At 38.8% G+C, this 15,069-nt stretch overlaps 1 protein-coding gene across 3 annotated transcripts in view; it reads right to left on the bottom strand.

Moving 5' to 3' along the window:
• The window catches only part of syt7b (synaptotagmin VIIb), a 142,788-nt gene that overhangs the window by 72,670 nt on the left and 55,049 nt on the right, over positions 1-15,069 (bottom strand). For all 3 annotated transcript variants that reach the window (XR_015776493.1, XM_088077153.1, XM_042487660.2), the window contains exon 2: positions 4,060-4,163. Coding sequence is in view for 2 of the 3 variants with exons in the window: in XM_088077153.1 (XP_087933279.1) it covers positions 4,060-4,163 (104 nt within the window). In the remaining variant the exon portion in view is untranslated. The remainder of the gene's footprint in view (positions 1-4,059; positions 4,164-15,069) is intronic.

Genomic DNA, 15,069 nt, shown 5'->3' with positions numbered 1-15,069 from the left:
GACATCACCAATTGCTTTGTCAACTGCTGTTTGAAAGTCTCAAATTCTTTATTTTGGCCATGGCCATCTACTTTTTTTTGGAGTCACTCAAGCAGCCCTGCAATTAAATATGTGTGATTCTGAACTATAATAAAATGTAAATGGGTAAGAAAGATTAAAATTCAGTCCACGTACCGATGTCAGAAAGGTGGAAATTAGTTATTCAGGCCAAAACTGTATTTTGTACCAAGCTGTAAACATGTTTATTACTGCTGTAAAGTTGGTCATTTTAACATGGGGGTCTATGAGGGTTAACTCCGTTTTCAAAATCAGCCTCAAATGGCCATTCAATCGACTGCCATTTTTGGCACTTCCGCATCGATTTCATTTGTCAGCCTTGGATGTTGCTGCTTCTTCTGCTGCGTCTTTTGTGGGGAATAGTAAGACTTGCTTCTTCTCATTTTTAACCATTTTCCATACTTCATTAAACAAGGAAAAACCCTGGGAGAGGCAGTAAAGCAGAACATTGAATGCTCTGAGGACGACATATCAGCTGAGAAGGAGAAGACCTTATCGAAAAAGAGCGCCCGCTTTAGATTCGAAGTGACGTAAACTAGGGTTCTGAGGTTTTAACTATTAAACCGTTTTTTTTTCTTGTTCACACACGCAGGCACACATAAATACACATCATATGTAAAACTAGAGAGCAGGTGCAATACCTTTAGTATCACATTTCTTATATAATGTGTAAGTACTGTAGGTTGCTGTAATTAAATGCTTTGTGGAAACAATGTACACAATTCCAACTACAAGGTGAAAGTTTTAAAACAAAACAAAAAAATGTGATATGTTTCTTAGATCCCAATCACTTAAATGATGTTAAAAATCTAAATATTTACACTCTTCCACATCTCAGGAAGAAGATGTTTCCCTCCAAATCCCCCAATATTTGTAATGAGCAGTGAGTGCCTTTCACACAAGCCCCTCCACTCAATACTCAAGTGTTAAAACGACTTCAAAGCACACTGGATTCTCACTGGACTATGTTACATGTCCATATACATCGATTAACAATGCTCCCTGTGTATCCTACGTGTGCAATATACAGATCTCTGATACACACTGGGGTCCATGCCACTCTAGTTCACTCCCTAAACACGTCCCTGCTGCTGCTGCTGCTGCTGATGATGATGACCAAGTCTGATCAGGTATTTTTCAGTGTAACAGAGGTTCACTGAGTTACTTGTCATTTAAAGACTAGACAGAAAATAACTAACTGTCATGATTCTGTGTTATTTTGTGTAGCCTGTTATCTTGTAGACTTTGTTTTGGGGGATTTCTGTGGTGTTTTTTCTTGTTTCATTCTTTTAGGTTTCGTCTGTTTCTTGTTTTATTTTGTAGGTTCACTACCCGTGTGTCAGGTGTAGTTTGTCTTCCTGTCTGTGTGTTTTTCTGTCAGTTTTGATCGTCTGCCCAGCCCTGATTAGGTTCACCTGTCCCTCACTCGTCCTGCAGTCTACCCTCCTGTTCTCACTCCCCCAGTTAGTGTCATGTACTTACACCTGTCCAGTTCCTGCCTGTTGTCCTGCATTTTTGGTCCTACCTGCCTGTGCTGCTTCAGTCAGCTGTAACAGAATGATCACACGCCTGGTTGCAGGGAAACCACCAAGAGAACATAAACAGATAATTCAACAAAGGACAAAGGATCTGGGCAGGTGTAAGTAGAAGACACTAACTGAGGAACTGAGGACAGATGAGTAGACTGCAGGACGAGTGAGGGTCAGGTGAAACTAATCAGGGTGGGACAGACAATCAAAAAAGCATGAAAACACACAAAGAAAGGAGGTAAAATCAAACCAGACACATTAGGAGTGAACCTACAAAACAAAACAGGGAACAGAAGGAACTGAAAGAATTCATGAAACAAGGAAAAGCAAAACAGAAAACCTTGGGACATTGTGACTTTCTGAAATTTTGCAGAAAAAATGATTCATTAAAACAGCCTTAAAAACCTGAGCAAATTGCAAAATAAGTATAAATAATAAAAAACGCAAGAAAATTACCTGGAAAAAAAATGCTTAAAAATTATAAGAATTACAAATAATTTAAAATATCTGAACACAACTATAATAATTACAGTTATTTTTCTGGACATTTTTCCCTAGCTTTTTTAAAAATAATTTTCTTAATCTGCTAATTTCTTGCAATTTGTGGGGAAATTCTTGCCAAGTTGCTTTTTTTTCTCCAATTCTTTGGATAGAAAATCAAACCAATTAGCTCAGGGTTCAAAGGTCTAAATACACATGAAATACATCTCAATGCAGCACAAAAAATGATGTCAATCCAAGTTTTAAAGGGTAAATAGATGACAAAAATAATCATTTGTTACAGCCTTATTACTGACAATAATATGTTCTCATTTCTGGCACATCGCCTCTGTTTTTACTTGTGGGTGTTTGTTTATTTAACCTTTGGAGTGTGACACACAAAACAAACAAAAGATGATAATAAGGAAGATGAAAAAAGCGAGACAAGGACTATGAAGGGGAAACTACAGTGGCGGCGGAGACGGAGAGAAGAGCGGGACAATCCTGGAAAACGAAATCAAGTGACATTCTGACAAGGACATGGAGATAAAGTGGCAAAAGGACGAACAAATCAGACTACTTGGTAGAAAAGGAGAAGGAGGGTGACACAAAAACAAAGACAGAGACATAGATAACTTGAGGCTAAACAAAGACAAGAATTGGATTTGTTTGTCAGGTTCAGTGAGTTTTGGTGCTCCAAAGCTATTATGGTAATTTAGATTTTAAGGAGCACTTAACATACTTTATAGGTCTAGTAAGAGGTTATAAATTTTACCCCAGAAAATCGTGTCATTTAGCTTTGCTGTTTTCCTTGTAAATATCCCTGTTTACTCTTAGGTTGTGTATGTTTGATCATTCGCTGTGCTGCAGTCACTCCTCAAACAGAGAGACAGACAGAGATGAGAGAGCGGGACAAAAGGGAGGCAGGGAGGAAAGAAAGCAGGACAGAGTGTAGGAAATGCCAGCGGATCAAAATATATAGGAGGAATTACAGTTGCTTCAGCAGCAGCCAGTAGCTCAGAGTGATGCTCATTAGCATATGAATCATTAGCATGGCGCTGAAGGCTGGAGGCGAGCAGCCATAATGCACAAAGCTCAGAGAGCACAAAGCCATGTTTACAGAGCGCACTAAGGTCTCTCATCATGTTTGCTGTCATGGCCAAACATACAGACCCTCTCTGGCTCCCGTCCCACAAAGCACAGAAGGCGCAACAATATCAAACAACAACAACACATGGCAGGCAAACACTGAATGCATTCAGTTCAAGGTCACAGTGTCATCAGAAGAAAAGCTGCCTGCCTGCGAGGGTTACAGTTACTACAACTAAAAAAATAAAATAAAGGAATAGGTATGGAAAAAAAAACCAAAACATAATAGACATATTATTTACATCACATTACATACTTATTTTAACCCAAAACATGATCTGTTTTTATAAACCTAATCGAATAGTTTTGTTGCCTTAATCTAACCATGACCATTTTCCCAACATTAACCCCGTGTAACAATGTGTTTCATCTCTGTGGACTTTGCGTCACTGTGGGACAAATCTTTAGAATTTGACGCCGTTCACAGAGGACCTCAGTTCAGTTAACTCACTCTTAAAACAGTAGTTACCAACTAGTGAGTTGTGGTCCAAAAGTGGGTTGCAGGTCCGTTTTGAATGGACTGCAATGACTCGTAAATGTGTCGAGTTTGTTAAGAACGCACTTAGTTATAAGTACACTAAATTTCCAGGAGAGCTTTTATTTTGAAGTGCAATTTCTGTTTACTCTTGCTCTTTACTCTCATGTTTTATTTCTTTGTGTTCAATGTGTCGTTTACACTTTATGAAATAATGTTGAATATGTGTTAATTCATCAAATGTGTAGACCATGGACTAATGAAGGAGAAGAATCACTGACCCAGGCGCTCGACCAGATGGGAACCTCTGCTCTAAAACAGTTTAAATAAATGACATGTGAAATGTGAATAAAAATCAATATAACTTACCAGTTTACGTTGACACCAGGTACAGACGCCACACAGAGCTACCAGCCAAACCGCACATACTACAGATGCAACAGACACCAGGAATACACTGAGAGACACTGAGCCTGAGGGAGAGAGACAGAGACACAGAGACACAGAGAGAGGAGGGTATTAATACATTTTCTGTAACACTTTCCACTGTTGAAGTCCACTGCTGAAACTCCCCACAACTCTATGATTGAGTTGAAGAGGTCTCCATTTTAAAGGAACTTATAGGTTTAATCAGGAGCAATGCCTTGTAGTGCCTTCCTTCCTTTCCCCATTTATCCTCCTCATCTGGCATCTGTCATCAGTAAGACACAAAGAGAAATGTAACAGGAGTGAGAGGGAAATGACATAAAGGCGCCGAGACGGCTTCATGCTCGCTGCATGTATCAATAGGAGATGCGCACATGTCAGGAGGAGATAATATCACAAGGCCAGAAGCCATGCAATTACCAGCTTCCGTTTTCTCTCTTCTATCTCGTAAATCCTTCAGCAACTTTGTTCCTTGCTTTGACAGATGAAAACTTCTTCCAAAGCCTTCTATTCCTCATCTCTATGTCTTTCAATTACCGCCTCTCAACAATGCCGTTCATTCAGTCGCTTGCCACCTTGTCTGCCAAGTAATTCCAAATGCAATGGCACGCTGGCAAAACAATGTCTGCAAACAATGAGCTCATAACTGCTACATCCTTTTTCTCAACAATACAGGAGATTTATTTTCTCTCTCCACCTGAAAAATTCATCTGACTGCTCATCCCTTCCTTTATCCCTCCATTTCATTTTTCATCCCTGCCTGAGTATGTTTAACTTTTATATACTTTTTTTTGGGCCAACAAACAGAGGAAGTGGATTAGCTAAGCCAATTTAAATCATCCTTATCCCCACTCTTTCTTCACATTTTATTAACTTTCTCTCTTTGTCTCCTTCAGGTGTATTTCTCACTTTTTAAACAAACTTCTGCACACTGTTATTTTCTGAAAACATTTGGGTAACATTGCCACATGTCATAAGTAACACAAAAGATCAATACCCATAACAAGAAAGCTCAGCAAGGTATTTAAAGTTCAAATGTTAAACTGGTATTTACTGATACTGGACACTAGCTCCCGTTATTATACGGTATTATTGTGTTGGGTTAAAACTCTGCTAACTTTGTGTATTGCATCTCCCCTCACTTCTATCTCTCCCTACTATCAACTTTTTAACAACTGGTATAAAATGCAACAATTTTCAAACAGAAAAACCACTGCTAGCTTTTTTTGTTACCTTGTAAAACACAAAAAAATAAATAAATACAAAGGAAAATCTGAAAACGAGGCTGCTTAAGAAAAGTTGGAACTGCTTAAGGCACATGACATTGAATAAATATCATTAGGAGAGAAAGTGATTTCTCACAAAAAAAAACTTAACTGGAAGGCTAGCTGGTACAACCTTACAATGAATCTATCCTTGTACATCTCCCAGAGGCTCATCCAGCTTTCATTTATGCAGAGGTTTGTGGCCTTGCATTTAGCGCTTTGAATTCATCCAATTATTTAAGTGTCAGCTTCTTTTTACCCACTAGCCTCACCCAAATTAAATTCTATTCGCCTGTTTGATAAGGTATCTGATTTTTAATGGAGAAATATTAGACATGGCAGAATATGGTGGCAATTAAGATCACAGGGTTGAATTTGTACTTGCTGCAAGCCTTTCAGTGTGGCAGCAGAGGGTTTGTTGTGGTAACATTGCTCTCACAAGCGTTTCAATGCTTAACAGATAAGTGGTCTCAATCTTGGCGGTGTTTCCTTGTCAATTTAGAGCAACACAGAGAAAAACAGAGAGATACATCTGTAGAAACAGCCAAGGAAGCTGAAAATCTCTCCAGCTGGAGGGAACAAAAATCAGCTGGAAAGAAGAATGACTTTCCTTTCAGGCCTGTAACAGTTTTTCACCTGGTGGGATTTCACCAGCAGGGGATCTTATGATATCAGGCAATAACCAACATGAAAGGCGAGTTTTTCCACAAGCCAAAAGACAGTATCACATATATGTAATATCGTTTGTTAACAAGGCAAATCATGATTAGTAACGTTTAAACACATAATAAAATCATGTGTTTTTTTACTTTGTACTTTGCACTCTGGAACTACGTCTCCATATATAATAGTTTCATTGTTTCTGCTGGTGGAGTCCTTTCCTGCACAGGATTCAAACTGTGGTCCAAGTTCAAGGGACTGAAATGATGCATGTATGTACTTGATGGCCTCCACAAGATAAAAGCTCCACTTCAACAGGTGTCCAACAATACTGAGTGTTCTTTATTTTTAGTAGGTTTTTTTTAAGCAACATAAAATGATTATTCCTCTCAGAGTGCAGTATGTTTTGGCACACTTTAAATTAGGGCTGCCATTTCTGTTTTTTTTTTTCTTTTTGTTTGTAGGTTTTTCTTTTTTTCCCCTATATTTGATATGAAAGCTATCGGTGTGAAAGGGGGAAAGAAAGGGGATGACATGCAGCAAAGGGCCAAGGTGGAATCAAACCCATGGCCGCAGTAAGGATCAGATTTTTTTTGTACAAAAGGGTGTCCGCTCCACAAGATAAGCTACTGTGCACCCGATTTATCGAACTTTTAAAAGAACTTTGTGATCATTGCCAAAATTGTAACTAAAAATAAAATTTACTAGATCGAGCAGCCCTACCTTAGTTAAATACACAAGTGGTTACTCTTTTGTTGCATATCTGAAATATTAACTGGCATGTTTGCTGCCCAAAATAGTCAACACACATAATTTCAAAGGATCTCTCGGAACTGCACTGTCACAACCACCACTAACCACAGATCTCAAATCAACCAATACTACAGATAAAACTTTGAAATAAGAAATGGCAAATTTTGATTCTACTATGAATTAGCACCATGGACAGCACCCATCCCCACTGGCCCTCCACCTGCAGGCTTTTTTTTTTTTTTTTTTTTTACTTTATTTTTATTATTTATATTAACATACAAACATGTAAGGTCTGGGTATTACAGAACAACAGGTAAAGAAGACAAAAGACAGGTAATTAAAGGATCTCCTACATTGGCTAACTGTAGCCACCTGCAGGCTTAAAGGTCAGCCTGTAGGCATGGTGGACAAACGGGGCAGAGCTGATACAAACAGAACTAAGGAGTTTAACTTTGTTTGTCGTCTTTCATCATTCGGAATTTAATGTAAATATGTGGGAAGAAAAAGTCAAGTGCAAGAATGTCTGGTTCCTGAATCTATATCAGTAATGCCTTCTTCTTGGCACAAAGATGACTGCATGTATGTTTTCAGAAACATTAATTTCTTACACATAGAGGCCAACAACAGTATTTTCAGATATCACACATACAGATTGAGATGGAGTTTTACAACTCTACACACACATTTGCAAATGATATTAAAACGGCAACACCTACAGAGAAACTGATTACCAATGAGGGCTGAATGTTGCCTTTTGGTTCACACGATGATGGCCAGATACGATGCTCCTTTTATCTCAGCTACTGCGCCCCGTTAGCAATCTGTATGATCTCTTTTACCCTCACTTGAGAACAAAATCTTTGCCAAGGAGTGAGCTCATACCCTCCAAAAAACTGCTACCCACAGTGACCTCTCCCACAAAATGACCTACTGAGCATCTGTTGCAGTAACTGGCTTCATTAAAATGTAATAATCCTGATTGGGAAGTTTAAACTCTACTGGGAACAATGGATCAGTGGTAATGAGGCCCATTTCTGACCCTGTTTTAAAACTGCCATTGCCACATTCAAAAGAGTGACATATTACATCTGTTTCTCAAAAATAGCTATGACAATGTGGTGTATAAACAGTAATATAAAAATAATTTACAGGCAGACCCTGTGTGATTTAAAATAAACTCAAATAATTCAAATTGTTATTAATTATTTTAGCTTTAAAGACCAACTATTTGATTTTCTGAAATACTTTTAAGGTCATTAAGAAAAAATGCAACATCTAGGTTTCTCAAGTATGTTAAAGATAAAGCTCTAAAAAGCCATCACTGTATCTGCAGTGATCTAATTATAAAATATGCTTGAAAACAATGAACAAATTCACAGAGATGGATGGCAGAGGTGCACATCAGAGGAAGCAGCAACTGGACACGTTAACGTTAACAATTTATGACAAGGTGAGGAGCTCAATGAACCAAGAGGACCTCCATGTCGAACAACTGCTCCTCCACTTTGAGAGGAGCCAGCTGAGGTGGTTCAGCCACCTGGGATGAATATCTCTGTTTGGAGTTGTAACAGCCACAACTTTGCCAGACCTTTGAATCCACTCAACAATTCTGTCTGATATCAGGCGAGCCACTACTGACTGGAGGGAGACCAGAGGACAGGACATGATGGACATTTCCCATCTGTCTGGCTAGCCCAAATGATTTGGAGCTAATTATGATGTAATCTAGATAAATTAGGTAGCTGATTACTGACATTAGGTAACCCCATCTTCTTTGGGACTTATCATCTATTGAAATGCAAGCTGGCTGGCTGTTTTGATTTTATCCATAGCATTTTTGAGACCTCATCCACTTAAGCAATAGCGCACGACAGGCGGTTGATTTAACATTTGGCTGTTTTTAATATTAATTTGTGTGTTGCCATTCATAGTGCATTCACTGAAAAACAGTCCAGTGTCACTAGGATGATTTTAAAAATTGCTAATAGGCTTGCACGTTTTGTTAGGTTGACATGTTGCTAAGGTGCCGAGGATGTTCCTCCATATTCTTACTGCTACAAATGTCTGTGGCTCACGGAGTGATACAGAATGGCATAAAGGAATTATATATCATTACTGTTACATACCATTATTACATCATGGCTAAAAACCAATCACATTGCTTGATTAGACCTCTCTGTTTTATGAGTTGGTGTTTGGTTAAAAGTTAAGCATCATGACCAAATCTCATCTGCTGATGAAGACGGCGTGGTGCTGTCAAAAGCTCAAAATAAAGCTGATCTATAAAGCTGTGAGTTTATCTTGAGTTGTTTCTTGGTTCAAGAACAAAAGCATATCTAAAATAATCTTTTAAACGCAGCTTCAAAAGCCACACTCATGTTTCAGAAAAGCTAATTTGTATTTGTGACAGCTAAACACATGTACTGTAATTCATGAACTTATCCATGGTGGCTCAGTCAATATGCTACATATCACCTCTGATCTCCATGGTGATAATAACAGAAGCCATGATTAAAAAAACAAGGCATGTTAAAACCTGTTCCTCAAGAGTTCATGCTCTGCTGATATGATGATGTAATGTCAGGTCATGAAAGGTCCAATAAATGTGGATTACCTCCAGACTCACCTGCTGGGCTGCGTTTGGTATCATACTGGGTTCCTCACATGGCATCAAGTGTAAACAACTGACTCTTTCAGTTTTGCTCCTGTCACTCTACCTCTCTTACTCTCTCTGTGTTATATATTTTGCAGTAACTACATACATAGTCTGAGATCATTCAGTTAATAATCACTAAGTGTAATGCATAGACCGTTCCATTTTTAATTACAGCAGAAGTGTAGTGCCATATTCTCTTATTCTTGCCGTGCATCTACTATTTGCAGTGTTTCTGCCAACATGCCACTATTTTCACTCGTGGTAATTATGTAATTTCTAACACAATTGATTAGAACTGCTCATCAGAAAAATAGCATTCATGCAACTCCTTTGTCTCTCTCTCTCTCCTCCCCAGCATGCAGCCCCCTCTCTCACCCCCAGACCAAAGCCTATTATTCAAATGCAGCCATTTATAACAGAGGATTGATAACACCTGAGTATGATGAGGTGCCAGGAAGGTATATAGTCAGTTTCAATACTTAGGAGAGCAAATGACCTTGTTAAGAAAACTGGGACTGGTGATGGATATTTTCCCTTCTCAACACTTAACTAGAAATGACAGGCTACTGACTATTATCTGGCATTATAATGTCACATTCAAGTGAAAACTACTTTATAGCTGACGCCTAAGCATATAGGTTAATAAAGGCTTAATGTTACATTCTGTGTAAAGAGTCCGCTTTAGGTTTAAAAGATGGTGGAGCATCTCCTGCTGACAGATGCAAAATTGCACTGTTTAATGTTATGCACTATATAACACTGTCCACACAGTTAGAGGGGATACTTAACTAATTTTAAAACAGCTTTGTATTATAACAATGTGGACAGTATGTGTCTTTATTCTCCATTTCTTGCCTCAAATGTCTTGTAGAAACATATTTTAGTGCAGTTTGACTGTCAAATGAGAATTTGTAAAACAAGACTCAGTGCCCTAAGCTGCTATTTCCTGTATTGTAAAAACGGAGGCTAAAAAACTAAAATCTAACGGTAAAACTAAACAGTGCTCATAAAGTATGTTACTGTGCTGCCTATTTATCACCTAAAGGCTTAGAAACAGATTTTAGCTTACCCCCAATCCAAGATCTTTTGTAACCAGCTGGCTGTCATATTGTTTTCTGTGTCAGTAAATGTCGGGGGGGTGCATTGCATTCTGGCAGACTCTGTACCTCTTGAGCAAACTGAATGCCACAGCCCCTTTCTTTTATTTTCTCTGCTCAAATAGCACCATTTTTTTCAATATTTGTGTCTTTCTACTACATAGACAGCACACTTTTATGAAAATACGCTCTTTTTAACAGTGAAATAATTCTTAAACAAAAATGCTCATCTGACTAAGCATAGGCTATAGGCTTAATTCAAACGAGCAAACCACTTTCACCTCGTTCTTGTCTGAGAATCTTCAAATTATGCTTTAGTCCTGGAAGTCTGTTGATGACAAGGTACCATCCTCTCCAAATAACACACACTGGAAGAAGAAAAAGCATCCTCTTTGAAAAAGTAACTCACTTGAACTGAGAGCATAAAGAGTTCCTGAGAACGCAGTGAGTACTGTCCAGTACTTTTCTGCGTGATAAAAACACAATGGTAGTGTTATATATAAAGATGTACCAGTGTAAGAGCCTACAGGTCATCAAACTCTACTGAGTTACTCACTATTGTGTGATCTTCCAGTTGCAGCTCTTGGTGATTGTATTTGCTATGAAGGACTGATGATGAAGCATTATAAAACATACACAACATAAACTAATGTACTACTTTGTAGGCCTATATGAATATTTCCAAACCAACAAAGCAAATTACTTGTAACTGAACTCAAAGTTACAATGTCTCCAATTGAGAGAGTGGCTGCACTGTCCTTCGGAGCCATGGAGGCGCACGCCACACTGATTTTCTAAATTAAACTCTGAACCTAAATGACCCCTCCAAGAAAAGTCCAAAGGGATTCTGGCATTCAGGCGGAAGTGATGAAGAATGGTGGAGAAGTTAAGGTTTTGCACCTCTAAATTCCCAGACTTATATAACTCCACTTTCTGATCCTACAAAATCAGATCTATTCCAGGTTAGAAGACCAAAGTTGACATTATTTACACACTGTTGTATTCCTAATTTGCTGCTTTGTAGAATAACGTGCTGCTCTCAGTTTTGTGCAGTATTTTTTAAACTATTCCCTGTTGTGTGTTTGGTCTGAAACCATCCTGAGCTTTAAAGGTGCTGGTAGGCGTACCTGAACTTTAGACAGAGCCAAGCGATCTGTTTCCCACTGCTTCAAGTTTTTATGCTGAGCTAAGATGAACCAAGCTCCATACTTAAAGGGCTACGTTGCCAATTTCTCACCAGCTTCATATCTTAATGACAATAGTACGTATGTGTAAATGAATATGGTAAAGTTCTCTCTATCTTACTAGCTCTCAGATCTGCCAGCTCATCTTTCAGGTCAGAATGTCTTCAGAAACATATTTTAGTGCCCTGTTTGGCTTTAGTACAAGAATTTTACATCTTGACCAAATGCCACAGCTCTTTTTCTCAGGTCATATAGTACCAATTTCAAAATTATTTTTCTTCTACATAGACAGCCTAGTTTTATAAAAGAAACAGTCTTTCCAGGAGTGAAATACTTTAACAGACAGGTATGAAAATTCTTTATCCTAAAAGAAAGTATATTTGCAAACGATTCATTTAAAAGCTGCTTTATGTTATAGTGATAATGCATTGTTCCCAGATCACAGCTGTTAACTTGCTGTTGCAATATTAGTATTACAATAAAGTTCTCATAGGAAGGTAAGCCAAAATCATGATAATAAGACCAAGCTGTCTAACTCTGCTTTAAGGCTCTTATTTCTCAGCAACACCTCCCCGCTCTGCCCTTCCTAATTCAGTCTGTGCTCTCTTCTCTCATGGGCACCAGTATCTCTCTCTGTTTAATGTGGCCCTTACTCTCCCCGAGTCTCCTCTCTTCCACCTGCTGTGCTTATCTGTTTGTGCTCTGTTCACTCAGCCCCTGGTGTTAGCGACTGGCACGACACAGAGAATAAGCACTATTAGTCACCGGAGACCTCCGGAGGAGCATCTCTTGCCGCAGGTCGGAACAACATGGAGAGGGCCGCCACCACGGGAGGTGACCCTTGATTGGCACAACAGACGCACTGCCAGCAGAGTGGCGACCAGTGGGAGGAACATGGGCATCCAATTATACAGAAAACCGGAGGGGAATGAAAGAGAAAAGCTTGTCTCTGTTTAAAAGACTACGACCATATCAAAGCTCAGCATTGCTCCAAGTGTTTTTGTTTTTTTGACTTGCTCGTTCTCTGAGTTAACACACTTACAATACATGGTTATGCTCTGAAGATTACATTATTTACTCTTCATGAAGCATCAATAGGAGGAGTGAAGAAGAGGAGGAAGCTGTGAGAAATTTGGCAGGTAAAGTAGACAGCCGGCTCAATTTTGAAATCCCAGCAGGTGTGTGTTTGACTCACATGTAACCACCTGACTGGCTGCGTAGTTGGCTGGAGTTGATTTCTGCTAAACCTTGCTGACACAGGTGCAGAGCTGATTAGTCAGTTAGCATTTATGTACGTCATTTAAAGGAACAGTGTGGATTTAGGGGAATTTAGTGGCATCTAGGGGTTGCAGACTGAAACCAGCTGAAACTTCTCCTGGTTAGACATCCTTCAGTGTTTTTTTTTTTCGCAAGGTTTTTTAGGTGAGCCAAATTAGCCCCAGAGATATCTGGGGATAAAGCAGTTTCACAATCCATTTTATTTCTCCAATGCAGTTTGACATCGGCAGAGGTCTCTTCCTATGCAAAACTATTGCACCCAGTGATATAAGCTGATAAAAATACTGAATAAACCAGTTTCAAAAAATCACTTTCATTCACTTCTTTTTGTTTTTTGTTATGCTCTTGATGCAGAAGGGCTGCGAACTATGGTGGCCAATGCCAAGCAAATGGCCTTATCTAGAGCCAGCGTTTGGTTTGTCCATTCTGAGATACTGTAGAAACAACTCTGTAAACTCTGTGGACAAGGACCTACTCCCTATATAGATAAAAAAATGCTAATTTTAAGGTAACAGACACAATACAATTCTTACTTTCAGATGATTATAATCTAATGAAAGCATATTTATTATATTCAGTTTTTGCCAATACACACCCCTAAATCTCACACACTGGACCTTTAACAATGACAAATGTGTATCTGTGAAATTAATTAATTCTAATTATATTTCATTAAAGAGTTTACAGAGTAATAGACTCCCCCTTATCTCGGTCCATTTTTCTGTCCAAGGAGATGCATTTCATCATACAGATCGTCTTTGGTTCTGCTTCCACTTCTACATCCCTGAACTCCCACAGGACTTGTTTTTCCAAGCAACTCTCGCTCAAAATCTTTGTCCAAAAATATCGGTAGCCTCGGGGCGATCTTATTCTTTCCCCTGCTTACCCCCAAAGTACAGCCTGAAGCATAACATTTTTACAAGACAGAGAAGAAAAACTACAATTTGTCTTTGATAATCAAAATAAATGCTTTAGTCAGGATAACTGACTCGTTGAAGACAGGTGTCATTTCTGGGCCTCAGGGCTTAATATGATATGCTGGTTAATCTAGATATGGAGAATTTAGGGACATTTTCAGTATAAACTTCAAGCGTACTTTTACACTTTAAGGATACTGGTTAGCTCACAGGCCAAAAACATGTTTCTGCTGGTCAGTGGCTTCACTCTTGCCGACTGTGGTCAGGAACAGTGGTGAAGGTGCAGAGCCAACAAGGTTTCTGCACCACAAGAGCAGCAGCTCACTGACCTTTATCACATGTCAAATGTTCCTCCAAAAATTGCAATAAGTATCCATCAACTCTTTGCCCAAACAGGTCACACGTTGCCTCATTATTTTTCATGTATGGGGTTCATAAACCCTGACTGTGAAGGGTCATGCACACCTTCAATTTTCTTGTAGAGAGGTGCAAAGGAGCAAATGTTCATAGGCAAGAGAATCCCTGCATCCTGTCCTCTGACTTGCAATAAATTACAAATAAATTACAAATGCAATAAAATTGCATTTTAGAGTCACATTTTGGTCCGCAGACCTTCATCAGGTAGAGCAGGCTCATGAAACAAAACTGAACTGCAAAAAGTGGCACATTTATTCTGCCTAACAAAAGGTTGTTTTTCCTGTTCTTAATGTCAGAAAGGGACCTCACTGGTTTCTGAACTGCTCCAAAACCATAATACAAAATATACTGAATAAAGTGAACTTATGTAAACAATGAAAACACCTAAATTAAGCAGATGCAACAAAATAACTAAGGGTGATGTTACACCCATAACGAATCTGATTGGTGCAGTTCAAACCATCTATTCTGTCAGTTTGCCTGTTTATTTTTGCTTATTTAAGACAGTGTGAAAGCAGTCAAACTCTTGTGAACATCAAACAAGTGGACAGACACCTATTAAAAAAGATGGATCTTTGTTTGTGATGTCGAAACAGACCAGAACTAAAAGGCATTAGAAGTAAGTGAAAACAATGCCAAGACGAAGGCACAAACACGTTTAGATTTTAGCCTTGACTTTGGGACGGCCAGAAGGGCCCCACCTAAGGATCTATAAGGGTATGAGCT

The sequence above is a fragment of the Plectropomus leopardus genome, chromosome 1, assembly GCF_026936395.1.
Source record: "Plectropomus leopardus strain MGB_pleo_1.0 chromosome 1, ASM2693639v1, whole genome shotgun sequence".
Taxonomy (NCBI): Eukaryota; Metazoa; Chordata; class Actinopteri; order Perciformes; family Serranidae; genus Plectropomus; species Plectropomus leopardus.
The sequence above is the reverse complement of the archived record's forward strand: the minus strand, read 5'-3'. Positions and strand labels throughout refer to the sequence as shown.